Raw genomic sequence first — 26,390 nt, 5'->3', positions numbered from 1 at the left:
GATTGTTAAGGGGGCCTTGAGGAGGCTCTGCGGGCCAGGAGTGGGCACGGAGATGGGGGGAATGTGGAGTGTGAGGGGCGGAAGCGGGCCCTGGGGGGCTGAGGGGACCCTGAGGAGGCTCTGTGGGTCAGGAGCGGGTCCTACGGTGCGGGAGTGTGGGGTGTGAGGGGCGTTGGGGCTGCTGGCGGGGAAAGGGCGCAGGAACGGGAGGGCCCGGCTCAGGGGGAGCCGGCCTGTGGGTGTCCCAGAGAGCCTGCAACCCCCAGGCAGCCTGGCTGGGCCCGGGACTCCTCCGGAGTAGCTGCCCGCCCCGGGCACTCTGGCCTGGGACAGGGGTGGGATGAGCTGCTCTTCTGCCTAGCAAGGGAAACTGCTGCCCCCCACCTGCCAGAGAAGCAGAGTGAACCCTGCCTGTGCTTGCAGGGGCTCCAGGTGCCGGGAGCGCCCCACGGAGATGCCTGTGGCTTCGTGCTGGAGATGCTGCTCGCCTCAATCCACGCTGCTGTAGTCGACCGCCCATAGCATCACCAACAGCCGCTCTCATCAGCGGAGCATCTCAGGCGGCTGAACTGAGGAGGGAACAAGAAACCCAGAAGAGGTTTTCAAGAACTCCCTAAGAGGGAGTTACAGTAGGAGGAGAAGCCCGGTGTGGGGCTGTCTCTCCCTGCAGGCAGCATCAGGTTGGAGCTTTTCACCTCCCCAACCCCTTGATGTGGCCACGAAAAAGCTGCAGTTAAACCCGCCTGGGCCTACCAGGACCTGCAGGAGCCCAGCCTGTCTGTTCCCAGCTCTGGCTGAGGTGGAGCAGGGCGGCCGTGCAAGCGTGAATGCAACCTGCGGGGACACGAGCCTCCGAACCAGCTCCCGGAGAGGTCAGTGCGCCCCAAGAACAGCCATGGAGAAAATGGCCAGGGTCACCACCGCCCTGGGGGGCAACACCCTCACGGGACGGACCATGTTCTGCCACCTGGACGCCCCTGCCAATGCCATCAGTGTGTGCCGCGATGCTGCCCAGGTGGTGGTGGCTGGCCGCAACATCTTCAAAATCTACTCCATCGAGGAGGACCAGTTTGTGGAGAAGCTGAATCTCCGTGTTGGCCGCAAACCCTCCTTGAACTTCAGCTGTGCGGACGTGGTGTGGCACCAGATGGATGAGAACCTGTTGGCCACTGCCGCCACCAATGGTGTGGTTGTCACCTGGAACCTGGGCAAGCCGTCTCGCAACAAGCAAGACCAGCTCTTCACTGAGCACAAACGCACTGTAAACAAGGTCTGCTTCCACCCCACCGAGGTCTACATGCTCCTCAGCGGCTCCCAGGATGGCTACATGAAATGCTTTGACCTGCGCAAGAAGGACTCTGTCAGCACCTTCTCTGGTACGAACATGGGCTATTTCTTGCCCCTCTACCCTGGTGAGAGGCAGAGCCTGGGGGTTTTGGCCTTTCTCTATGCCGTGGAGGAGGGTTTGCTCAGGGCATGGTGTCCAGAGTAGGCAGGAAAGGAGTTGAGAAGCATTGTGGTGCTTTTTTTGCCACTTGATAGTGGCATGGGTCTGCACAGGAGGTGGGAGATAACTACACTGCTCCCTGCTTCCCCTCCTCTCTGGGCTGGTGGCCCCCATGCCTGTTCTAGTGGAGTTTTTAGCTTTTCTGGAGTTCTGTCTCAACAAATCTCAACTTCTGTCCCCATTCAGGCCAGTCGGAGAGTGTGCGTGATGTCCAGTTCAGCATCCGGGACTACTTCACCTTCGCTGCCACCTTTGAAAATGGGAACGTGCAGCTGTGGGACATCCGCCGGCCGGACCGCTACGAGAGGATGTTCACAGCCCACAACGGGCCTGTCTTCTGCTGTGACTGGCACCCAGAGGACAGGTGTGTGTGGGGCTGGGCCCCACCGGTCACCTGGCCTTAGCAGAGATGAGGGAGGCCATAAAAACAGGGTTGGGGCATTTTTCAGAAGGGGAAAGCAGGGTTTCTGATACCCTGGCCTCTTGTGTCAGGGACCAGGCCATTGCTGAAAGGTGGGAGCAATTACTGCTTTGAGGATTTGGGGGTGTGTTGGGGTCTTTTGTTTTTGTTTTTTGACAAGTCTGGCGATCCTGAGGCACTGGATTGCTAATGGTGGGATACAGCAAGCTATGTCTTGACCCTGTGTCAGGGCAGCCTCTCACTCCAGTGCTGAGCTCAGGAGCAGGCGCTGTGCAGCCGCTCTGGGATGCGGTTTGTATTTGATCACATTTTCCTCATGTCTTTCACCTGAGGCGGTTGGGCTGTGCATGGAAACAGTTGTTGTGGTGTGTGGGTCTCTCCTCACTCCCTGCCAGGCAGCGCTGTGACTCCTGACAAGCTTAGTGAGGCATAGAAATGTGTTCAAACTGGCCTTTTTTCCCTCTTTGTGTCCCTGGCAAGTGGAAACCAGAGGCAGAGGGAACTGGTCTGGCTGGGAGCCTTACAGATGAGTGTGGCTCTAAAGACGCAAGGCCTTAAATGGGAGCAGGAAGGTGGGGTGTTGCCTGACCTGGTTATTGGAGAGTTGGGGTGTTAGGGTAGCACGTTGGAGGGTGTGATTGCAGCCTGGCTGCCTCTCCATGACATCGACATGATCACATCTGCACTGGGACAGGAGAGGAGAGGTGAACGGGCACGGATTCTGGCCCAAGCTGGTGCCTCACGATCTTTCTCCACTCTTCACCCAGGGGCTGGCTGGCAACAGGCGGCCGGGATAAGATGGTGAAGGTGTGGGACATGAACACCACACGGGCAAAGGAGATTTACTGTGTGCAGACCATCGCCTCGGTGGCCCGAGTGAAGTGGCGACCGGAGTGCAAGCACCACATTGCTACCTGCTCCATGATGGTGGACCACAACATCTATGTCTGGGACGTGCGGCGTCCCTTCATCCCCTCTGCCATGTTTGAGGAGCACAAGGACGTCACCACGGGCATCGTGTGGCGTCACCTCCATGACCCCTATTTCCTTCTGTCGGGTTCCAAGGACAGCACCCTCTACCAGCACATCTTCAAGGACGCCAGCCAGCCCATTGACCGGGCCAACCCCGAGGGGCTGTGCTACAGCCTCTACGGAGACCTGGCCTTCGCCGCTAAGGAGAGCCTCATCTCCTCCGACTCCAACCGCAAACCCTACATCGGGGACCGGCGTCACCCCATCTTTTTCAAGCGCAAACTAGACCCCACAGAGCAGTTTGAGTACATCTCCTCCTCCAGCGCCCTCAGCGTCTTTGAGACAGACATGGAGAGTGGCAGCATGGACTGGTTTGTGCACACTGCCAAGCAGTATGCGCTGGCCGGCAGGCCCCTGGCCGAGCTCTGCGACCACAATGCCAAGGTGGCCAAGGGCTTGGACCGCAACCAGGTGAGATCTGGGCTGGTGACTCCCAGCACAGCCCTGGGCTGGTGCCAAGGTTGAAAGGTGCTGTGAGGCTGGCGGGCCTCACTGGGTGGCAGCTCCCCATCTGCGTGTTCCCTCTGGCTGTCCCCAGGTGTTGTCTCCAGCTGGCACCAAACCGCTGTTGCCCACAGCAAGTGCAGGTTTTTCCCAGAAACTTGACCCCCCCTGAGAGGCTGTCCAGCTCTCTAGATCAGCTGATGATGGGGTTTCATGGTCAGGCACAGGGCCTGAATTTTAGCCTGGCAAGATCTGACCATGGCTATCTCTCACACAGGTGGCTCAAACGTGGACGATGCTGCGAATTATCTATTCCAGCCTTGGCATCGTGTCATCCACCAACCTGAACCACAGCCTGGGGAAAGGCAGCACTGCCCTCCCGCTCATGAACAGGTACAGGGTGATGGAGCAACGCGGTGGTGGGGGCGGCTCCATGAGGGCGAGAGCAAAGACAGCTCCTCGGCTGGGCTGGGGTCATGGGGCAGGAGCAGGGACGGCTCTCCCCTGGCTTCAGGCCACAGTGGTTTGCAAGTTGCCCTTGAGGCATAGAGCCTAGTGTGCTGCTCCCTTCCCTCCTTGAAACAAAGTTCGAAGCTGTGGTGGGATGTTGGGCTGGTACCATCTTTGCAGTTATTTAATTGTGACAGTGACCAAGGACTGGGGCTGGAGAACCTCTGTTTTGCCACTGGAGCCAGAGCTGCTGGTGTGGAGAGGTTGTCTTCTGCCTTTCAAAGGGAGAGGACAGCCCAGCTCGGCTTGCTGGTGTGGAGAGCCCTGTCGTGGGCTGATGAAGCAGGAAAACTTGTTTTTCTTCTTCTCAATGACGTGTGAAAGTGAGAGGTGAGGACTCTAAATTAGCTATCAGACCTTGCAGGGCCAGGTTCCCAGGGTGAGTGGCAAAGACTCAAATAGCATCAAACAAAACACTCTGAGCTCTGCAGCCAGGTGATTTGCTGTCTGTCACTGGCTCAAACACCACAGGCAGCAAGCTGAAGAGCTCAGCTTTGCTTCAACCCCATTCCCTTCGTTTTCCATCTCGGTGAAGCCTGAGAACGGTGATGCATAACAAACAGCAAAGCACCTTGTAGCAAGGCAGCTCCTGTTTACCTACCCCTGAGGTGAAGGGAAGTATTAAGAGCTGGAGTCAAGAGTCTACACTCTGCTCTGAAATCCTTTTTCAGTGTATGCACAGAGTTTGGAGAAAGGGCTGTCTTAACAATTGCAACGTGTCTTTGTTCTTTTTCTTAAGTTACAAAGTGGGGAAAATTGACTTCTGTGCTCTCAGGGAAAATGCCATGTTTTGTGTTTCACCGGTCAAATTGCAGCTGGAGACCTATATCCAGGCTGTTTACTGGCTGGAATGGAAGCTGTAAACTTCTGAGACTCTTACATTGAGCAAGTGGCTTCTTTCCCAGCTTTAACCTGAAGGACATTCCCTCTGGGCTGGGTAGTGAGTCGAGACTGGACCGCAGCAAAGGAGAAAGTCGCTCAGAAAACATCCTCATGGATTCCTCCTCCACCCTGATCAACAACGAGGGTAATGTTTCTGGGGCGGGCACAGTTCCAGTCCTGCAGGTCTTCCCTTCTCAGCTGTAAATGGCCTTGATATGGGACAAAGCAGTAAATTTATCCTGTAAATTGGGGTGATTGGACTTGTTGCAGCCCCCAGGTGAAGCACACTGAGCCCTGGGGAGTTGCAAATGGACAATTTTCTCCTGTGCCCCCCACGGTGCTGACTGCAGGTGCCAGGAACATGACTGCAGTGGGGAGCTGAGATGTCTGGCTCGGGCACAGCCTGGCATGCTGGGGCAGGGCACAGGGGATGTGGATGAGCTGATTTCTCTCTCCTTGGGCATGCAGACAATGAAGAGACAGAAGGCAGCGATGTCCCTGCTGACTATCTGCTGGGAGACGTGGAAGCGGATGAAGATGACCTGTATATGATGGACCATGAGAACCCACACAGTGAGTGCGCAGCTGGTGCTGGGAGGTGTTACCTGTCCCAGACACATGGCTGGATTTTCTCCTCCCTTCTCATTCGAAATCTCTCCTTGCAGCTGAGGAGCAGGAATACAGCCTTCCCCAAGAAGCCTTCCCGCTGCGCCATGAAATCGTGGACAACCCGTCAGCCTTGGACCACCTGCAGGACAAGGCTGACTCCCCTCACGTCAGCGGCAACGAGGCTGAGACAGTGTCACTGACGCCTGTGGAGTCCTTCTCCCTCATCTCCATCTCCCACTCGCTGTACGAGAACCGCTTGCCCTCTGACTTCTTCAATCCCATTGTGCGGGACACGTTGCTCTTCTACGCCGAACAAGGGGATGTGCAGACAGCCGTGTCTGTCCTCATCGTGCTGGGAGACCGCATCCGCAAGGAGATTGATGAGCAAACCCAGGTAGACCCCAGGAAGGCCCTTTCTGGCTGGCTAGGACCTGAACCCTCCCTTCAGGGCTGGGTTCAACCCCATGAGATGCAGTAGGACCCAGATGTGCTGTATCCCAAAGTGATGGGATCCTGCCTGGGCTCTGGGCACTTCTGTCCTCCAGCCCTTGCTAAGTCCGCTCCAACCTGGGGGTGCTGCTCCAGGACCCCTGGTACCCAACTTGTCTGCAAGGCCAGAGTGGGGAAGTGGCCTTGGCCCATTGATTTGGGAAAGGACACTTCTTCCGCATCCCTGCAGAGCAGTTCCCTTACTGCAGGGATGTTGCCTTGGGGACAGAGGAGGGGACTTTTGGGGGGCGTCAGGGCTCAACTGTCTGTGGCTGTCCCCAGGAACACTGGTATACATCCTACATTGACCTGCTGCAGCGCTTCCAGCTCTGGAACATCTCCAACGAGGTGATCAAGCTGAGCACGTGCCGAGCCATCAACTGCCTCAACCAGGCCTCCACCACCCTCCATGTCAACTGCAGCAACTGCAAGCGGCCCATGAGCAACAGGGGCTGGATCTGTGACAGGTGAGGACAGGGAGGAGGGGACCGTGCTCTTGTCACCAATGGCAGTCCCAGAGGGGCTGCAGGAGGAGCAGGAGGTTGGTGCCCCCTCTGTCCCCCTTACTCCTCCCAAGTTTCTCATGCTTGCCCCCTTCTCCCCGGTGCAGGTGTCGGCAGTGTGCCAGCATGTGTGCTGTTTGTCACCACGTGGTGAAGGGGCTCTTCGTCTGGTGCCAAGGCTGCAGCCATGGTGGCCACCTCCAGCACATCATGAAGTGGCTGGAGACCAGCTCCCACTGCCCCGCTGGCTGCGGCCACCTCTGCGAATACACCTGAGCCCCTTGCAGGCTAGGGCAGACGGGCAGCCCCCTGCCCGCAGCTCTCTCCTGTATTTATTGTTATGTAAATATGGGCTATGTGTGCCCCCCCTCCCAGCCCTTAGCCCAGCGTTTTTTGTACTGGATTAAAACAAAATGGAGCAGCTGAACGGAGCCGTGGCGCTTGCTTTTGCTTCACGTGGCTGCAGCAGCCCTCGGGACCGACTCGGGGCCCTCGGGCGAGCTCGGTGCCTGTCGCACTCCGCGCCGCGGGAGGCGGTAGGCTCCGCTTTCCGGCTTGGCTCCCTTTTAAGGCACGGCCCCTTTTAAGGCATGGTCCCCGCCGCGATCCGTAGCCAAGCCGGCCAATGGCAGTGCACGGCGCCAGCGCGGGCCGCGGTGCCTGCCGGGGAGCGTGGTCCGCCGCCGTGCCGGTACCGGCGCTGGTCCCGCTCCACATGGCCGGGGCGCGGCGGCTGCTCTCGCTGCTGCTGCCGCTGGCCTGGGCTCAGGCCGCGGGCTGCGGCGACCCGCCGGACGGCGGCTGGTAAGGGCGGAGGGGTGGACAGGGCCGGTCCCGGTGCAGGGGCCGGTCCTGATGCCGAAAGGAACCTCCCGTTGCAGGCTGGTGGGCACGGTGCCGGAGGAGGAGCGGTGCACGGTGGAGCGGGCCGACGCCTCCCTCACCTACTCCCTCTTCCTGCAGCGGTACGGGCGGCCGCTGCCCCCAGAGAGGGTCGCGGGGTGAGGGAACGGGAGGGCCGAGGGCAGGCGCCGCTGCTCCGGGCAGGAGACCGGGGACAGACACCGGGGTGTAGGGGGACTGGAGGGGCGGGCTCCGGGGGAGAGGGGGGGTTGGGGCCGAGGCCGGTGCGGTGCTCTCCCCCAGGTTCGCCTTCTCCCGGCCGGTGATCTTCCGCGGGGTCACGGACAACTCGGTGAGTACCGGGAGGGGGAGCGGGGCGGCTGAGGAGTAACCGCGGGGCAGCATCCCGGCCCCAACGCGCCGCCCTGCCCCAGGCCTTCCGTGCCCTCTGCACCCGGGAGAAGCTGCTGGCGGCTTTTGGGGCCCACCTGGTGCGGCTCAGCACAGCCAACACCTACTCCTACCGCAAAGGTGAGTGGGGGGCGGAGACCCCTCCCTGCAGCCCCCCGCGGCGGGCAGGGCCTGCCCGGGTGTACCGGTGTGGCCCCCACAGCTCTGCCCTGCCCGCAGTGGACGTGCCCTTCCGGGAGTATGTGGAGCAGCTGCTGAAGCCACAGGATCCAGCCCAGCTGGGTAGCGGTGGGTAGCGAGTCCTGCTCTCCACAGCCAGCACGCCGCCACACCGCCACCAATCTCATCCTCCTCCCACCTCCCCAGACACCCTCTACTTCTTTGGGGACAACAACTTCACTGAGTGGGGCCCCCTCTTCCAGCAATATGTGCCCCCCGCCTTCCGCATCCCTGGCACCAGCCCTGCCTACAGCTTTGGGATCGCAGGTGAGTGCTGGGGAGGCGAGGCGGGGTGTGTGGGCAGCCCCAGGGTGGGATGCAGGGAGCGGGTTGCGGGGGGGGGGGGTCACTCCAGCACTGACGTCCTCCTACTGCCGTAGGCTCTGGCTCCGGTGTTCCCTTTCACTGGCACGGCCCCGGTTACTCCGAGGTGATCTTTGGCAGGAAGGTGAAAATCGAGCCCTGGGGGGTAGGGGAAGTATTGAGGAGAGGGGGTAAAGACCCCAACAGGCATCCCTTGAACATGGGGAAGCCCTCTGGAGGCTGAGCCTGAGGGGCTGGAGGGGAAATGGGGGTGTGTTGCCCCTCCCCTGGTGTCTTCCAGCGCTGGTTTCTGTACCCGCCGGATAAAACACCCCACTTCCACCCCAACGAGACGACACTGGCCTGGCTGCACCACACGTACCCAGCGCTGCCACTGGCTGAGCGCCCGCTGGAGTGCACCCTCCGCCCTGGGGAGGTGAGCCCGGCCAGCCTGCATCTGCGCGTCACCCTGCCTCCCATCTGGAAGGCGGAGGGGACACCCAAGCAGCCCTGCCAGCACCCCTGGAGCTGTGGGAGGAGGCAGGGTGACACCCCAGCAGCCCATGGAATCTCCCCCCGGCAGGTCCTGTACTTCCCCGACCGTTGGTGGCACGCCACGCTCAACCTGGACACCAGCGTCTTCATCTCCACCTTTCTGGGGTAGAGCAAGGATGCCCGAGGACATGCTGCTGTCATCTCAGCTGTGGTGACAATGAGCTGGGGCGGCAGTGCAGGCTTCTGTCACCAGCCACTCAACTACTGGTGTTGGGACCAAGTTCCTGAAGACATTCTGGTTTTTACTGGTCTTTTCTATCCCCCTTAGATTAAAGTTGTTCTGCCATAGCTCCTCTTGTGTTGCTACATCTCTACTGACATGGGGGCGTGGGCAGGGCAGGCAGGGGTGAGCCCCAGCCCACACAGGCAGGGTGGGTCGCAGCACTGGGGCAGGCAAACCCACTCCTGTGGGATGGTGCTGGTTCCCAAGCCAGGCTCTGGCCTGCTTGGTGCAAATGTTGCTGCTATGAACCACTCCAGCTATTCCTTTTCACATTTATTGCTGAATTTTTTTTATTTATTTTTTTTAATTGACATTGGCAAACTTCCAGAGGGTGCTTAAAAGCCAGGCAGGCTGTCAGCTGACTGTAAGGCCGGAGCTCAGTCAGCCATGGATTTGGTGGTTTTCTTTTGTTATGTTTTTTTTAAAGAGATTTCAGTAAAAGGAAGAAGAACTTTAACCCAGGCAGTTGTTAGCAGGGAACCATGGTTCCCAGCAGGCAAGGGGACGCACGAGCCACCCCCTTCCAGCCCAGGGCAAGTTGCTTCCCTGAAGCTGGAGGGCAAGTCGGTATCCACAGCAGGAATGTGGGTCTCCCACCCCAACAAGTGGCTATTTACAGGAAGAAGGCAAACGTGACCCTGACCAGGTAGGAGGTGGAAGGAGGCAGAAACAACTATGTACACAGGGAGGGGACTGGGCCAGACCAGCACCAGGCACTCATCCTGGCAAATTCCTCACAGCACCTTCCCAGAGCAGGATGTGATCTTTAGGGATTGGCAGCTGCCGTAGCCAAGGGGGATCCTGCTCTCTTGGCGATGAAGATGGTGGTGAGACCTTCCAGGCCACCACAATGAGCCAGCCTCCTCCAAACCACCCGGCAGGTCTTCCTCCAAGTGCTATGGTCCATGAGGAACTGGTGGAATGGGGAGCCTGAGGAGTCTTCGTGCTCACCCAGCCACTCTGGCTCCTCAGGAAGGGGAGATGGCAACAGGCCCTCACCCAGTGCTGCTGCTGGGTCTCTGGGCACCCGGAGTGGAGGGGGAACAGCTGGAGAGCGAGTAAGGCATGGTGCCAGCCCAGCAAGGGCTCCTCAGTAATCCTCCACCCAGCCGTTCTCTGAGATAAATGCATCTATCACCTCCTTCATGGCGAGGTTGGGGATCAGCTGGTCCTGCGTCAGAGGACTCCGTGTCACCGGATCAAAATGACCCACGCGCTGCAAGGGAGGAGATGACTGTGAACCGGTTACTCCACGCATCTGGCTCAGCCCCAGGGCACAGGCAGCTATGAGGCCGGTGCTGTGCCAGTGTCCGGCAGCAGCCAGACATCCACATGCCTGCCAAAAGGGGAGGAAAGAACGGGATGGAAGGAAACCCCCACAAAGGTGGCTCCCAGCAGGATGAGAGCAGGTCAGGGCACAAGATCCCTGCCAACAGCCGCCTCTGCTTCAGGCAGGACCTGGCAGCACCTGCTACCTTCCCAGGCAGGTAACTTGGACCAACCTAAGATGGCTTTTGAGTCCTTAGCTGGGCAGGCAGCTGCTTTCACGCCAAGAGGACAACTGTAGGTGGTCCTGGGAAGCGCCCACTGCCCCCTACGTGGTGGTACCTGGAGATGTTCCTCAATGTCTTTCCTGTCATAGGTGATCCCACTGGGTGTGATGCAGGGCTCTCGCATCAGCTCAAAACTGATCTTCCCACACAGGTAGTCAGGGATGTCCCGTTTCTGGCTCGAGAGAAGCAGAACTGGGTCAGGAGGGGCTGGGTGAGCTCAGCATTAAGAAAAAAAGGGCTGAAAGGTGATGCCAGTCCAAAAGGGGGAAGCAGGGAAGACAGAAGAGTTGGTAGCACAGACTAAAGCAGGTTTAGAGCAAGCAGGTTTAGAGCAAGCAGGTCTAAACGAGAAGATGCTTAGGGCATGCTCACCTTCCTCTTCTCATCCACTTGAGAGAAGAGCTCGTCCATGTCCGCCAGGTATTTGTCCTGAAAGAGAAGGCCTTGAGGACAAGAGAACCCTGGTGTACGGGACTTTAGGTCCCCACGTAAAGAGCTCTGAAGCCTCCCACCCCATGGGTGCTGTGGCAGGCGGAGATGAGGCAGCAGGTCCTTGGTGGCCTCTCAGCCCCTGGCCAGTGTTTGCACAGCTCCGGGTTGAACCACGTGGCAGGAGTGATCCAGCTTAAAAATAACCTGAACCTGCCTTTGTGGGGCTATTTTTATCCTGGGATTAGTCCCCTGTGCTGGACCAGCACCCAGATCCGCACACGGCTACTCGCTGCTCACGTTGCACAGCCCTCGGAGAACAACAAGTACAGCAGCTGGGGACGCAAACAGGTGTCACCACTGCTGAACTGCCCTGGGCTGGGACAAGAGGTGACAGAGCAGGGGCAGCTGTCCCAGGGGGACACAAAAGCCCAGTAACAGCAGCTTGAGACACAAAATGCAGGCTGAGAAGCCATGCTCTGCCCTGGGGTGTCCTGACTTTCACCTGCACAGCTGCATCCCTGGCCGCAGGAGGGCATGGGGATGAGGATGGGACAAGGAAGCCTCAGCTCATGTCCCAGCCTCCATGAGCAGCCTTGGCCCCCCCCACTCACGTGTTTGGCCTCGATGCTGGCCAGCTGAACTCGACTCCGGCTCTCGTCCACGTTTTCCTCCTGCTGAGTCTTCTGGCACTCGGCCAGCTCCCTAGAACAGAGCGGGGAGATCAGACGCAATGGATGGACGCTCTCGCTCCCTCCCCTGCTGCTGCCGCCCCAGCTGTGGGGCTTTGCACTGACAGCTTTATGGCACTAAAAAATACTTTACAGGTGCCCGCCACGACCCTGTGTTACCTCTCCTTCTCCGCCATGATGAGCTTGGTCAGGTAGGAGTGCAGCTCGTTCTCCTGGTTGATCCGTTTCTCCTCAATACTGTTCCAGCGTTTCTTCTTGGCGATGCGCAGCGCACTGGGGATGTCATCCCCAAAATTCAGCCGTTGCTCCTTAGCAAGGTTGTAGGCTGTGGAGGGAAAGGGCATCTCAGAGCCAGCACCGGCCTCCTCCTCCCTATCCCCAGCTCCTTCTCAGTGGATGGGTGGGGAGGGGGAACACCAGCACCATGCCTGCTCACCTCTCTGCAGGTTGGCAATGGCCTCATCATAATTCTCCATCTCCATCTGGCACTGGCCCAGGAAGAAGTGAGCCTTCACCGACTGGCCATCCAGCTCCAGAGCTCGCTTGCAGTCTGCCAGCGCCTTGTCGTGCTGCTGCATCTTCAGGTAGCAGAGGGCTCGGTTGGTGTAGTAGACGGCCACTAAGGGGTTGCGGTTCTGCAAGGCAAGACCTGTGTTACGGCCAGTGATGGTAACAGCCGGCAGAGGTGAGACGCGATGACAACAGGGTGACTCGGTGAGCTGGCTGTTCAGCGCCGTCACCCTGATGAGAGCCAGGAGCACCAGCTCGGGCTTGCACCCCTGTGGGGAGCTGCCAGAACAGTGAGAAGACAAGCTGAGACCAGTCCCCATGGGACAGCCTGTGTCCCCACTTGGGGGTGACAGCCCCCCCGCCAGCATACCCTGCCCAGGAGGGCTGGAGCCCTCTACCCCAGGGTGAGTTTGCCCTATGAAGCCCAGTCTGAGAAGGTGGTGGGGTCAGGACAGGCCCAGGCTGGGGGCACCCTGGGGGTGTGGACAGAGAGAGTTCCAGCTCAGACTCTGGTGCTGGGACAGGCCTATCTGGGGGGTGTCCAAGCCCTGGGAAAGCAGTCCATGCTAAGGTGGCGGGGCCGGGCCACGCCAGGCCCAGGGAAAAGAGGTCCATGCCCAGGGAGGGGGCCCAACCCCGGGGGTGTGTCCAGGTCCAGGGGGGGGTCCTGGCCAGGCCCAGAGACAAGTGTGCAGGCCAGGGGAATCCCGTCCCGGGGGTGCCCTCACCAAGCGCGGGGGGGAGCTCCAGACCCGGGGCAGGGGAGGGGGTGTCCCACCCCAGGGGTCGGCCCTCAGCCCGGGGTGAGGGTGCCGTTGGGACTCACGATAGCGCGGCCGTAGCAGGCGGCGGCCTCGGGGTACTTGCGGCCGCCGAAGAGCCGGTTGCCCTGCTCCTTGTGCTCCTGCGCGCTGTGGCTCTTCTCGGGGCTGCCGCCCCCCGCGCCCCCCGCTCCTGGCCCTGCTGCCCCGGGCCCCACCGCGCCGCCCTCCCGCTCCTCCTTTCCCTTCATGGCGCCACCCGGCCCGGACCGGCCCGCTGGGGCCGGCAGCTCCGCTGGCTCCGGCCGCGCACTGCGACAGCCGCTGTCGCCGCCGCTTCCGGGGCCGGACCGCCGTGGGGGCGTGGCCGGGGAGCGGAGGGGCGGGGCGCGGGGAGGGGCGGGGCGTGGTGTACGGAGGGGCGGGGTCTGCGAAGGGCGGGGCGAGGGTGAGGTTTGTAGGACGGGAGGGAGGGGCTGCATGGAGGGGATATGGGGGATTGGGTGGGGCAGGGGTTGTGGGGCTGGATAGATCGGTGCAGGGCGGGGTGGGGGAGGCTGGCTGGGAGGGTGGGGCTGAATAGGGAGTTGCGGGGCGGGGGAGTACAGAGAGGTGGGGGGTTTGACGGGGATGCACCGGGGCTTGCGGGGGCGGGCTTGCATGGGGCTTGGGGTGAAGGGGAGATGGGGCTTTATAGGCGGTGTAGGGATAGATGGGGGGTATGGGGTGGATGGGGGGGGGGAGGGTGCACAGTGGTGCGGGGCGGGGTGGGGGATGTGGCACTAGAGCTGGGTGCGCTGGAGCATGTGGGATGGATTGGGGTGCAGCCCTTGCTGCACACGCATCCCCATCCGCCCCCTCTCGCCGTGGCAGCCGGAACCGCGGGGCTCAGCCGGGTGCCGTTTCACGCATCCTGGCGTTTTCTGCTCCAGTAAGTCCTGTCCCTGGCTGTCCCCTCCCCCTCGCGTCACCCTCGGGGCCAGCCAGCCCTGGTGCCCCCATTGAGTCAACACGGACCCAACAGAGATGGAGGGGACACCCCCAAAATCCCTGCCCCCCAAACAGAGACACAGGCCCTGACAGTGTGCAAAATATTTATTTATACTTCAAAAAGGTCGGGAGGGGTGTCGGAGCAGGGGCCTCCCCCCCATGCCCCCATCCCAGGGCAAGACCCCGCCAGGGGGAGGGTGGCTGGCAGCAAAGCGGGGGGTCGGGGCGCAGGGAGGGGGGTTGCGCTGCCGAGGGCACTGCTGAAACGAGATGTGCTGGTCTCAGCTGATTCGCCTTCCTGCTGGGCTTGCCCCATGTTATTATTCTTTTTTCTCTCTTGCATTTATTTATATTTATTTTGGCATAGAAAAATAAATCGCTCCTATTTTGGCACCAGTCCTTCGTGTGAAAGTGCCCCCTGGAGGGTCAACGAGTTGGCCGCCAGCCCGGAAAGGGGGTACAGGAACAAGTGGGGAGTCCCCCCACTCAGCTCCTTCCTGGGGGCACATCCTGAGCCCCGCAGACACCGTAGGGGCTTTGGCAATGCCAGTGCAGGGCTGAAGCATCCTTTGGGGGGAGGGGGCACAGCGGGGGGTTTGCGAGGGTACATTTGGGGGCAAGGGGACGCAGCCCACAGAGGGGGGGAGCAGCGCGCTAGCTAGCACCGAGGGGGCAGGCAACAAGGGGGTGGCCTGTCCCCATGTCACGCGCAGGGGCCCCCCCATCCTCCTCTGGGGCTCAGCCAGCAATATTAGAAAAAAAACCAAACCAAACAACGGGCTGGGGCGAGGGAGGTGGGTTATGGCGGGGGGGGGATCTGTGCCCCCAGCAGGTCATAGGCAAAAATGTTCCAGAAGACAGCGAAGAGGAGGAAGGTGCCATAGGAGAGGAGCAGGACCCACCAGCCGCACTGGTCCTGCAGGCTCTCCTCGTAGCTGCGCAGGATGGTCAGCCCCATGCTGATGCCCACAATGGCCCCTGCCAAGTGCGCCATGAAGCTGGGCTGGGGACCCGAGGCCGGCAGTGGTGGGGAGAAGCGAAGCCAGACGGCACGACCCACCTCCGAGCTCACTGTAAGACAGAGCCAGGAGGTGGTCAGCATCTCCACCTTCCCTCACCCCCCCAAAAAATGGGCACCGCCAGGGGTGGAGGGCACAGCCAGGTACTCACTGCACACCAGTGCCAGCACCATCCGCAGCAGCTTGTAGGGGCAGCGCATCCCGGCCCAGTTCTGTGAGCGGACAGACAGACGATGGTCTGGCACTGGGGATGGTCCGGCACCAAGGCCCCCAGTGTGTCCCAGCAGAGCTGTGCCCTTTCACCATAGAGACCCCAGGTCCCCACTCCTCCCTACCCACTCCCACCCCATGATGCCACCCAAGGTTCTTCCCCCTATCCCGTGGTGGTGCTCACCCCATGATGCCACCCCCATATCATCTCACCCAATGTCACACCATGCTGCCCACCCTCCAATGTCACCCAATGGCACCCACCCCCCCAAAGCCACCTCCCCGGTATCCCCCCACCCAATATCACACCATGCTGCCCACCCTACAATGGCACCCAGCCCTTGTCATCCCCCAGATGTCACACCCTCCCCAGTGCCTCCCCCTCCAATGCCAGGGACACTGACCATGACAACGTTGGCGAGATGGGCTGAACAGAGTGCATAGACCCCCCCTGAGCCCCCAACCAGGGGGGCCCGCATGTCCGTGATGGAGACAGTGAGGGAGCCTGTGGGCGTAAGCAGGGCTCAGCGTGGTGCCTCACCCCTCCAACATTAATTAATTACAGTCCACATTAACGAATTATGGGCTGCATTGCTCCCCAGCCCTCGGGGGCAAGCAATACTGGCAGTGCAGAGTGGTACACAGCAGTCAAGAGTGAGCGGCGAGTGAAGCCCTGCATCCCCATCAAACTCAGGGTGCACATCCCCGTGCCCCCCCCTGGGGCTGGTGATGGGGACTGATGGGGACAGCCCCCCCGGGCATGCACCCACCTGCCAGGACACCAGCCAGGTAGAGGAAGCTGATGCGCAGGATGCCGTGCACCATCTCCAAGGGGACTCCAATCATCAGCTGCAGGAGCGCATTGAACCCCAGCTGCTCCAGCCTGCCCAGACACAGGAGGGGACATACAGTGGCTCAGGCCATGCAGCCCTCAGTGTGTCCCCCCTCTAGTGTGTCCCCTGCATCCCCAGCAGGGACCTACCCCACATGCATGAACATGTAGGTGAGGAAGCGCCAGGCCCGCGCCCGGTGCCCGGGGTGGTAGACAAGGGGGCTCTTCATGTACTCCGGGTGATAGGTCTGCAGCACCCACTTGTTCAGCCGGGCCCCGTAGCAGAGGAACACAATGATCTGTAGCAAACCCCATGGTCATCACCAGCGGCACTGCTGAGACTCTTGCCCATCCCTCTGGCCTGCGGCAGAATGCTGGGACATGGGTCACCCCACATGCCTGCCTTGGGTCTGAGCTCCCCGTATGGGCACCAGGACATCACAACTTGGATCAGTCAGTCCCTCCATCCCAGGTCTGAGCCCTCCGTGGGTATGAGGACACCAAAACAGAGATCATACAGACCCTCCACCTCAGGTTTGAGCCGCGCCATGGACACTGGGACATCACAACTGGGATCACCAATTCCCTCTGCCCTGGCTTTGAGCCCCCCATATAGGCACCAAGGCATCACAATGAGAGTCACCTGTCCCCTCCATCTCAGGTCTGATTCCCCCCGTATGGATACCGGGACATCAACCATGGTTGTCTGTCCCCCCACCCTGGGTCTGAGCCCACCATGGCCACCAGTCCATCACAGATGGGGGTCACCCATTCCTTCACCTCAGATCCAAGCCCCTCTGTGGGCACCAGGACATCACAAGCAGGGTCACCCATTCTGTCTGCCCTGGGGCACCAGGACACTTCAGCCAGGATCCACCTGGGCACTGGCTGGCTGGTGCCCATGCCCTGTACCTGGGTGAGGGTGACAGCTGCCATGAAGACAGGGGGCGGACATGTGCGGTGCTGGTAGAAGTACCAGCGTCGGTCCATCTCACAGGGCAGGATCTCGTAGGCCACGTAGCGGACAAAGCGTTTGTAGAAGCCCAGGCCGGTCTCGTCCAGCAGCCCGTCTCGGGGCAGGGCTCGCTGCCCGTTGGCGATGGCGCGCTTGAAGCTGCTTGAACGCTTGCTGCTGATCTGCGGAGAGAGGCCATGCCCACGGGGGCCACAGGGGCAGCTCGGGCTGGTGGGCTTGTGGCCAGCCCTGCCCATCACCACCACCCTGGCTGGACAAGCCACCCCAAGGCTGTACCATCATCCCATGCCAGGGCAGTCCCTGGGGACCACTGGTGTCCGCCCCCTCCCAAGGGGCCCAGGGAGGTGCCCAGTGCCCACCCCTGAGCTGGCACCCAGCCACTCGCCCCCGCCTCCAGGCCCCCCCGGCACTGACCAGGTCTACCAGCTCCTGATAGCAGACCTGCCCCTCGTCGTTGCCCTGTGCCAGGGCCACCAGCATGTCCAGCTTGGCGGGGTCCAGGGGCAGCTCATGGCTGTGCACGAGGCTGGCGAATGTCTCCACCCCGATGAAGCCCGTGTTTTCGGGGTCGAGCTGTGGGGCACGGTACAGGGCATCACCGAGACGCCAGGACTCCGGTTCCCTGATAGGATGGGGACACCTTCTGGTATCCCTCACCCTGGCCTCAAGCCCGGTCGCATCATGTACCACTCCACAACAGCAGCCCCTGACTATGCGAGGAAGGCTACAACCTGCACCCACCCTGTACCCTGCACGGTGTGGGTGCCCCATGCCATGTCGACATCCCCATCCCCATCTCTCCGTGGTGCAGCCAACACTCTCCCACTCAGTTATTTCTTGACGCCAGCAGCCTGCCAGCCAGGAAGCCATGAAGCTAAACACACGCGCAGCCCTGGCACCAGCCTCCTCCTCCTCCTCCTCCCGTGTGCCCTCACTGCTGGGTGTTGAGCTTCACCACACTGGGCATCCTGTGCCAGGACATCCTGCACTATCCCTGGGGCTCCCAGCACTGACCAGACACCCTGAGTCCTCCAGGCACCCAGCATCATCAGGCACCCAGCACCATCGGGCATCCCACACCGTGCGGTACCCCATACTGTCCCACTTATGGAGGTGACAAGCCTGGTGTGGCATAAGGAGGATGGAGACAGAGAAGGGGCTCCGATGGCTGGAGCACAGCTCAAACCCTGCCAAGGGTGGCCAGGACACCATACCTCACAGAATCACCCAGCAAATACTATTGGGTTTGCTCCTTTCTTCACCAGGGAATGAAAAGCAGGAGAGGAAACTCATCCTCATGAGATGGGCAAGGAGGGAGTGCTGGGGGACGTGGGACTGTACCCTCAACCCAGTGTGCACCCCATTCTTCTGGCCCTGGCAGGGAACAGCCAAAGTCCCTGTCCCAAGGGAGGTCCAGCTGCCCAGAGTCCTTGCCTGAGGTGGGCATTGGTGCAGGGTGGGGAGCAAGGTGCAGGGTGTGGGGTGCAGAGTGTAGGGTGAGGGGTGCAGGTAGCACTTGCATCCTCACAGCAGCTGCCAGCCCATGGTGCAGCCTGAGCCATCCTGCACCCTGGAGCCACGCATCCCCCATGCCAAACACACGCCATCCCAGAGGCACCATGTGCATGTGCCACGCCGGGACCTGGCACACGACGTCCCCACACACCAGCACATGCCAAGCTCACTGGCCCCCAGAGAGCCCCGGCAGAAGCCAGAAGCCCCTCTGTTTCAAGGTGCATCTCCCCCCAACCCAACTCTACTGGCCCCCTCCAGTTCCCCTGGGGAGGACTGATCCCCAGCCCCCCTCAGCCCCTCGACCCTGCTGGGCTCTCTCAGGTCCTGCTCTCTCCCGGGGAAGATGCTGCTTGTCCGCGAAGGGCCCAGAGGTGTGCAGAGACCCCACACCTGACAGTGGGGTGACACGGGGGACAGCACCCCAGCTGGGAAGACTGGGAGACTCGGCCAAGGTCACAGAGCCAGCCAGGGGTGAGGACAGACCATTAATATTCCTGACCCCCAATAAATCCTCCCCACTGAGGGACGGAAGCCAGGGGCTTCACCCATGCTGGCAGGGGATGGAGGGACAAGGAGGCTGAGTGGAAAGGGAGCCGCTCGAAGCCAAGCACCAAGCAGGGACAGGGCTGGGGTGCAGCGGATGCTAACGGATTTGGGCCAGATCCTGCCAGCAGAGCAGAGCCCAGCACTACGTGGCGTTAATGCTCCACAGCCTGATCCTGCAACCAGGTCACGGGGCCGGATGCAGCCCCTCCATGAGGGCAAAACTCTTCGGGGTGGCTGAGCCCCATGGCAGCCCTGGGACCTCCCATCGTGCACCCAGCGCTGGGGCTCAGCACCGCGGCAGGCGTTGAGGCTCGGCTGCCCAGCACCTCTCGCCCTTGAGGGTGCACCCGGCAGGATCTGCCCCGGGGCAGGCGGAGCAGGGAGTGTTAGCGGGAGGAGGAGGCCACAAGTGAGCTGAGTTGCGCGATCTCAGGGGCGCAACGGCGGGGCCGAGTCTCCCGGGGCCGTGACGGGGGGCACCGGGAGATGCTCAACGGGGAACAGGGTGCGGTAGCCGCCCCGGGTGGGCAGCCCTGCCCGCTGCCTGCCAGATCCGCGGGATGCCAGATGCGCGGCAGCCGTGCCCGGTGCATACGAGCATCCCTCCTGGCAGCGATGCCTGGTGCACGGCGGCCCCCCCGCAGCGGAGCCCGATTCCCGCCCGCCCCCCGACAAGCCCGGTGCCCGGCGGTTCCCCCCATACCCCGCTCTCACCTGCTCCTGGATTAGCTGGAGCAGGGAGCTCCTGTCCATGCACCCGGCGGGCGGCGGGCTCCGCCGCTCCCCCGCGCCCGGGGCCGGCGAGCCGGGCAGGGGAGCGGCGCGGGCGGCGGGGGTGGTGGGGGGGGTGGCTCTCCCCGCCAGCCCCGCGTTGCGGCGGGCCCGGGAGCGAGCTGCGAGCGACGGCGCCTGGAGCCGCCGATGGCAGCGGGGCGGCGGCGGGGGCGGGAGCGGAGCCGAGCGGAGCCGCCCCCGCCGCAGCGCGCGGCGCAGCGCTCCCCCCGCGCTCCGCCGCCGCCGCGAGGGGAACCGGGACCCGCCCCGCCCCGCTCCGCCCCGCCGGCAGCCCCGGCTCCGCGCCCCGAGACACGGCGCGGCGAGGGAGCCGGCACCGGGCACCGGCAGCCCGGGATGGTACCTGTATCCCAGTATGACACCTGCATCCCAGTACCAGTACCTGCATCCAAGTACTGGTACCCACATCCCAGTATGGTACCTGCATCCTGGTAGTGGTGCCCACATCCTGGTAGTGGTACCCACATCCTGGTAGTGGTACCCACATCTCACTATGGTACCTGAATCCTGCTAGTAGTGCCCACACCCTGGTAGTGGTACCCACATTCTGGCATGGTTCCTGCATTCCTGGGCAAGCACCCACATCCCAGTACAGTACTTGAATTCCAATATTGGAACTTGCATTTTATTTACATTACCTGCACCCCAATATGGGCACATGTGTTCCAATAGAGGTACCTGCATCCTGGTGTGGTACCTGCACCCCAGTATTGGTACCCACATCCTGGTACAGATTTCTGCATCCCAGTGCAGCACCTGCATCCAGCTAAAGGAATTGTTATCCTGCTATGGTACCTGCATCCCAGTATGGTGCCTGCATCCCAGCACCTGCAGAACCTGGCACAGGTGTCTGCAGACTTTACGTCCATCCTGACCCCAGCACTCACAGGCTGGGACAGGTCCAGGTGCATCCCCCACGGGTGCTCCACCTGGCATGGCGTACATGGTGCCTCAGTGCTGGCACCTGCCCCAGCACAGAGCACGCAGGGTAGCCTGTCATTGGGTACCTTGAACTTGGACCCTCTACACAACATGCACAGCAGTCTCTGGGCTGGGCCTGCTGCCCTCAGACCCCTCTGCACCCTGTCCCACAGAGTGGCACATCTCCAGGACCCAGCCCTGGCACCATCCCTGCTCCCTCAGGGGGTGTCAGGGGAACCCTGGGCTCCTGCTGTGGCATGGGGCTGTCCCCATGCCAGGGCAGAGCAGCTGGGAGGCAGCAAGCAGGGCTGTGTGGGCCAGCGATGCCGCGGCAATGCCAGCTGGCACAAGGCAGGCAGAGATGTCAGGCAGCGGTGCGGTGCCCAGGCTTCTTCCTCGGGGACTGTGTGTGGCCACGAGTGAGCTCCTGCCACGTGCATCCCCTGCGCCCCATGCCTGTGCCTGCCCCAGCACAATGCGCACGGCTCCAGCACATCAGCACTATTAATATGCACTATGGCACGTGGGCACACGGCTCCCACAGGGTCCAGCCTGGTTTGGACTCACCAGGGAGCACTGCATGTCCCAGCCACCTTGGCATCACCTCCTATCACTGGCTGTGCTCCCCCACACACCCCACAGGGATGCCCTGGTTGCCGCAGGGGAAAGGGGGCCCTCTCCCATCCGGGCAGCCTGGAGAAACCCTCTTGCACTTGGGGGGAGCAGTCTGGTCCCATTCAGCCTCAGAGCAGAGGCCCTGGAGAGGTGCTGGGAAAAACCTTTTCCCCAGCAGCACCCATGTTCCTGGTGCCCAGTGCCTGTGGCTGAGCCTGCTGAGACAGAAATAGCTGAGGGAAAAGCTGCCACAGGGAAATGGGAGCAGATGGGGGGGGCACATCCCCAGGAGCTGCAGGTGTGTAGGGGAAGGTGGCTGCAGGGAAGCGGGGAGCCCCTAACCCTGCGTGAGGATGGACATGCAGAGCCACAGCTCCTACAAACAGCCAAGCCTCCTGCTTTCCTCCACCCCTGAGATCCTGCCAGAGTGACACAGGGACCCACCACCTCCTTCCCCAGCTCTCTGTGCTGGCACTTGTTGCAGAGTCATCCATATCCCCAAGCACCCAGGAGGTCAAGGTCAATCCCAATCCTTGTCCCACAGGGCCAAGCTTCAACTCCTGCCCTAAATCCCTCTAACAATTCCCAGATGGGGTGGGCAGCGCAGGCCCTTGGGGTCTCCTTGCTCACACCACAGCCACAGGACACTCCGGGCTTCGCACAGCCCTGGCAGGAGCAAGGGGTCCAGCTCCCCAGGAGACACAGGACACGGTGTACAAGCGGAAGGTGTGTAAAAATTTATTTTCTTGTAAAGAACAAACCTCCTAAAACAGTATGGCTTTGCCAGACCCGAACGGGTGCCGGAAGCGGGGTCAGACCACCAGACTGGCAGAACTGCACGTGGTGGGCTTGGCCACAGAGAGGGGATGCGGGCCAGGAGTGAGCACGATGGCAGCGGGTGCCTGACTGGCCCAGCAGCTCCAGCATAGGCAGGGACACCTGTCTGGCCACCACTGGGGACCGGGCACTAGCAGGATGGGGGCACCACCCTGGGACTGTCCCTGTAAGAGATGCTGGCTGCTGCCCAGCCATTTCTCAACCCCCTCATCAGCTTCAGGTCACAATAAAAAAAAAAGTTTAAATAGAAAAAAATGTACAGAGAAGCAGCTTCAGTTGTACCTTGGTGCTGCCCCACCAGCTGCCTGCAAACAAACCCACCCTGAGTGTGCTTGAAAAGCCTAAGAGCCAGCATCACAGAGCCAGTGTCACAGAGCCAGGAGGTGACCATGGCTCCCCCGGGCAGGACGGGAGCCCAGGGCTGGCTGTGAGCGGAGCACAGGGGTCAGCACAGGCTGGCCTCTCTCTTTGGGACATGGAGACAGGGAGGCTGCAGCACTCTGGCTCCAGATTTGTGCTGGCTAAAGTCACAGCAGCTGTCTGGCAGGTGACATGGGCTCGGGTGCAGGCAGGAGACGGAAGGAAAGAGCTTCCAGTTGTTCCAGGAGATGCAATGCCCAGAGTCTTCTACTCTGGGACATCCTCAGCATGACCAGGGCCCCACAGAGCAGACTGCAGGACAAGGGCTGCATGCCAATGTGTGGCACAGCACAAGCTCAGCGATGGCACTGCCAGGAGAGGACTGCAGCCTGTCCTTTGGAGCACAGTGGGCTCCCTGTGCCCTTATAGCCCTCACCAGGGCTCCTGGGACCCTGCAAATACTTGTGGCCATGAATATTGGTGGCCAGGGCAGGGAGGGGGCAGGGAGGGGGCAGGGAGGGGGCAGGCCATACAGCCAGGCAGGGGAAGACGACAGATGGTTCAAGAGCCTGGCACCCTGCAGGGCTCTACTTTTACACAGAAACAAGAGAGAAAGGGACTGGGACAGGTCCTGGGTATCACTCCCTCCCCTTGCAGCCTGGGCCTGGGAGCTGCAGCCACAGTGTCCCAGCAGGAGAGGCCAGGAGTAACCCCAAACCACAGGGACGTGGGGGATGTAAATGCCCAGCTCTCCCAGGCTGCCTCACCCAGTGCTGGCAGCACGAAGCAGGGCCAGGGAATGGTGTGGGCCACAGAAGGCTGAAACCATGAGCCCGTTCGACAGCTCTGCTGCTGCCAAAGGGGCCAGGGGCTCCACGAGTGTTATCCCCCAGAATTGAGGGCATCAGCACAGCCCTCTAGAGAAGGGATGTGCCTGGCCCAACAGATACTGAAACACTAATGTTTGAGCTTAAAAACAAACATAAAAACCCCAAACAAACGAACAAACAAAAACAGAATAAAAGATGGGGGTGATGCTCCAGGTGCTGGTGAGGTGGAGCCCCCAGGGAGAGCTGCCTGTCCCCCACTGCCACAGCTGGGCAGGAGCCACATGGGTGAGGATGCCGCAGAGGTCAGCAGGGTTAGGCTGGCCGGTGCTGAGGGACCTATCCTGCTGGTGCTGGGAAGTCTGGTTTCACTGGTCCTGCAATCCAGGCTGGGGGGAAAAGGAGGATTTCCCACCAGGGACCAGCTTGAGGCAGGGCCCTTCACCAGGGCGTCACTGGGGACGAGGAGGCTGGTGTCACGTGGAGGATGGGGTGGAGACCGACTCTCAGTTGTTCTTGGCTAGCACGCGGTACAGCGTGAACCCTACCAGAGCAGTCACTGCTGTCCCCAGAGCCACCCGGAGCCAGAAGGATGCGGCTCCGAGCTCCACAGCATTCAAGTGCCTGTAAGGAAAGAGAGAAGAGGCCAGTGAGCGAGGTGCACAGCTGCACAAACACGAAGCTCCCCAGCAGCCCCAAGTACTTCTCCCGCAAGCAGGGAGGTTGGCGTGTCCCTAGGGGGATGGAGGGTGACCATGGCACAGCTCCAGGCTGGGGGATGTGGCCCAGCTGAAGGCAGAGAGCAGTGAGTGGCCTCCCTGCTCCACCAGCCAGAGCACCCGCCATCCGGCATCATCGTCAAGGCAAAGCATGGCTCCCAGCCCCGCTGGTGGGACGGATGTGGCTCTACCCTCCCATGGCCTGGAAACAGCACACCAACACCTAAATAATTAGTACAAGTATGGAGGTCTGTATCTTCCTTTCTAGGTCAAGCTGATTTTACAACTGCAAGCACACAGAGACCCAGAAGTGGATGCAGGTGGAGACACTGGCACAGCTGGTGACACCGACCTAAGAGCAGCAAGGGACGGGACTCAGTGTAAACATTTCCTTCCTAAACATGTGTTGTCCTGCATCAACGTGCTCCTCTCCAGGGAGGAAAGACATATCCATTATTCATTCTCCACTAAATCAGGGGAGAACAGCCAATCCCTGGTCCTCCATTACGCTGTTATTTATTTATGCCACATACCCTAAGATATATTAAGAATATTTAAATTTTAATACTGCAGAGGGAAAAAAAAAGTGTCAGCTCTAAAAATAAAGCTGTTTATTGAAAAGAAGCTAGAGGAAAAACCACTCACTAGTAATCCCATCCTGCCTTCCAATGCACCCACACGCTCTCCCCGGCAGGGCTCTGCCCCCAGTGTTGTGCTGGCCCTCAGCTTTCAGCCCCCTCCACCCCCCGAGCAGAGCAATGCCACACACAGACACATTCTCCTGCCCAGATTTCACAACACCGTCCATGCCCAGCCTGGCTGCTGTTTTACACCATCACCCAGCCCCTTTCAGGTGCAGCTCCTTCCCCAAGGGAGGCTGTGGAAACAGAGGTCTCGCTTCACTGACCTCTTTTTCAGTCTGATCCACCTCATCAGGAGAAAATAGCTGCCACCCCCCTTCTGCAGGCCTTGGCAAACTAGGCTGGTGACTCTACTTCAGCATTTATCTTAGGCTTCAAAAACAAAAACTCCTGTGACAGGATCTATCTAATAAATCTGCCAGAGACACACACAATGCAGAAGAGAGCCGAGTCCCCTCTGCCCTCTCCAGCCAGGGGAAGAAGTAGCCTTTTTGTTTCAATTACTTGTATGAGCAGACGACACCAAGAGCTAGACAGAAACCAACCCCAAAGCACCACAGCGGAGGCAGCATTCGGACACAGCCCTCTCCCCAAGCTCTGCTCCCAGCCAAGAGACCACTCCAGGAGAAGGATACTCACGGGAAGGTGGCAGCAGTGGCCAGTTTGGTGTAGACAGTAGTGCTGGGCAGCCCCTGGCCGTGGCAGGAGAAGAGGAAGGGCGGCGGGAGGCAGTGCTTGTAGCAAAACTCGGTGGGGGAGAGCACAGGCTGCTGGCTGGCTTCTGGCAGGTCTGTCTTGGAGGCCACGAAGACGCAGGGGATCTGGCTGTCCATGTAGTGTTGCTGCAGAGACAGGGAGAAGGTCCAGCGAGGAGTGAGTGACCAAGCCCTAGGAGATGTGGGGCTGAAGTCCCACAGGGCCCCTACCAGTTACCTTATAAATACTGGCACAGTAGCTGAAGGACCTGGGGTCGCTCGGGTCATAGATGAAGCAGGCGACATCGCAGGCTGCGTCTGATGGCTTCACGAACTTTGTGTCGGCGCTGACCTCATACAGCTGGGGCAGGAGGGGAAGGGATGCATGGTACAGCACCGTCTCAAGGAGATTGGGTGTTCCTCACGCCAGTACACAGACTGCACTGGTGTCACCGCAGCCACAACCCAGCTCAGGGGTGATGGGATGGCGCTGCAGCCATTTGGGAGGAACACAGCCCAGCCCTCCTCTGAGCCATATGCAACAGCAATTCCCTCCTCTCCTGACTTACTATAAGGTACTTCTCCTGGCCACTGACATGCACCGTGTTGATCGCGTAGGGGGATGGCACTCCTGGGTTCTCCCTCTGGGCCTGCCACCAATGAAAACAGTCTCAGACAGCTCGGAGCAAGAGTAGTGCTTGGGGGAGGGAGAGCATTTCCCACTGCCCTGAGTCCTCATGGTGCCACAGCCACTTGAAGGCCAGTCAGCTACTGCCATGAGACATCATTCATAACAAGCAGGGAAAGCCACATCACCTCAGGGAGATACATTTGCCTGGGAAAGGCACAGCCCCTTCAGATCCCTGGGACAAGCAGAGGGAGCGGGACCACTGCCTTAGGCAAAACTAAGGACACAAGAGCCACAGCAACCAGCACCGCTGGCAGGGAGAGGGCTGTGAAGCCCTTTGCCAGGACACTGGGGCTCAGCCATGGGCA

General features: G+C 60.7%; 5 protein-coding genes across 12 annotated transcripts in view; 2 read left to right on the top strand and 3 right to left on the bottom strand.

Annotated features, from left to right (window-relative positions):
- Positions 1-571: 571 nt before the first annotated feature.
- Positions 572-6,824, top strand: WDR24 (WD repeat domain 24). The gene is made up of 9 exons (XM_065851010.2): positions 572-1,376; positions 1,694-1,871; positions 2,696-3,371; positions 3,682-3,797; positions 4,820-4,941; positions 5,265-5,369; positions 5,462-5,799; positions 6,177-6,361; positions 6,505-6,824. Exons 1-9 carry the CDS (start codon positions 896-898, stop codon positions 6,671-6,673), a joined length of 2,370 nt encoding a protein of 789 aa, XP_065707082.1. The 5' UTR covers positions 572-895; the 3' UTR covers positions 6,674-6,824.
- A 49-nt stretch (positions 6,825-6,873) lies between these two features.
- On the top strand, positions 6,874-9,016 carry JMJD8 (jumonji domain containing 8). 4 transcript variants are annotated; one of them, XM_065850806.2, is made up of 9 exons: positions 7,035-7,201; positions 7,279-7,362; positions 7,544-7,592; positions 7,675-7,771; positions 7,871-7,939; positions 8,018-8,137; positions 8,251-8,318; positions 8,475-8,609; positions 8,757-9,016. In XM_065850806.2, exons 1-9 carry the CDS (start codon positions 7,113-7,115, stop codon positions 8,835-8,837), a joined length of 792 nt encoding a protein of 263 aa, XP_065706878.2. In that variant the 5' UTR covers positions 7,035-7,112; the 3' UTR covers positions 8,838-9,016. The 4 variants fall into 4 exon arrangements, with proteins under 4 accessions (XP_071671497.1, XP_071671496.1, XP_071671498.1 ...); XM_071815396.1 differs by lacking the exon at positions 7,544-7,592 and having other exon boundaries at positions 6,874-7,201; positions 7,854-7,939; positions 8,251-8,300; XM_071815395.1 differs by lacking the exon at positions 7,544-7,592 and having other exon boundaries at positions 6,874-7,201; positions 7,854-7,939.
- Positions 9,017-9,215: 199 nt separating this feature from the next.
- On the bottom strand, positions 9,216-13,243 carry STUB1 (STIP1 homology and U-box containing protein 1). Its single transcript, XM_065851172.2, has 7 exons — positions 12,962-13,243; positions 12,062-12,260; positions 11,785-11,950; positions 11,548-11,638; positions 10,877-10,933; positions 10,560-10,676; positions 9,216-10,167 (listed from the first exon to the last, which is right to left on the bottom strand). Exons 1-7 carry the CDS (start codon positions 13,145-13,147, stop codon positions 10,042-10,044), a joined length of 942 nt encoding a protein of 313 aa, XP_065707244.1. The 5' UTR covers positions 13,148-13,243; the 3' UTR covers positions 9,216-10,041.
- Positions 13,244-13,973: 730 nt separating this feature from the next.
- Positions 13,974-19,935, bottom strand: RHBDL1 (rhomboid like 1). Of its 3 annotated transcripts, XM_065850783.2 has the most exons (8): positions 19,699-19,933; positions 17,338-17,496; positions 16,860-17,084; positions 16,098-16,246; positions 15,886-15,998; positions 15,520-15,620; positions 15,057-15,117; positions 13,974-14,957 (listed from the first exon to the last, which is right to left on the bottom strand). In XM_065850783.2, the coding sequence occupies exons 1-8, from the start codon at positions 19,735-19,737 to the stop codon at positions 14,686-14,688; spliced, it is 1,119 nt and encodes a 372-aa protein (XP_065706855.1). In that variant the 5' UTR covers positions 19,738-19,933; the 3' UTR covers positions 13,974-14,685. The 3 variants fall into 3 exon arrangements, with proteins under 3 accessions (XP_065706855.1, XP_071671340.1, XP_071671339.1); XM_071815239.1 differs by lacking the exon at positions 16,098-16,246 and having other exon boundaries at positions 19,699-19,935; XM_071815238.1 differs by lacking the exon at positions 15,520-15,620.
- A 2,094-nt stretch (positions 19,936-22,029) lies between these two features.
- The window catches only part of LOC136108540 (mitochondrial Rho GTPase 2), a 43,462-nt gene continuing 39,101 nt past the window's right edge, over positions 22,030-26,390 (bottom strand). For all 3 annotated transcript variants that reach the window (XM_071815378.1, XM_065850386.2, XM_071815377.1), the window contains 4 exons: positions 25,964-26,044; positions 25,633-25,755; positions 25,339-25,541; positions 22,030-23,963 (listed from right to left, as the gene is read on the bottom strand). In XM_071815378.1, coding sequence (XP_071671479.1) covers positions 23,846-23,963; positions 25,339-25,541; positions 25,633-25,755; positions 25,964-26,044 — 525 coding nt within the window. In that variant the 3' untranslated portion in view covers positions 22,030-23,845. The remainder of the gene's footprint in view (positions 23,964-25,338; positions 25,542-25,632; positions 25,756-25,963; positions 26,045-26,390) is intronic.

Source organism: Patagioenas fasciata, chromosome 15 (genome assembly GCF_037038585.1).
Source record: "Patagioenas fasciata isolate bPatFas1 chromosome 15, bPatFas1.hap1, whole genome shotgun sequence".
NCBI lineage: Eukaryota > Metazoa > Chordata > Aves > Columbiformes > Columbidae > Patagioenas > Patagioenas fasciata.
Note: the sequence above shows the minus strand (reverse complement) of the source record. Positions and strands in the feature narration are given on the sequence as shown.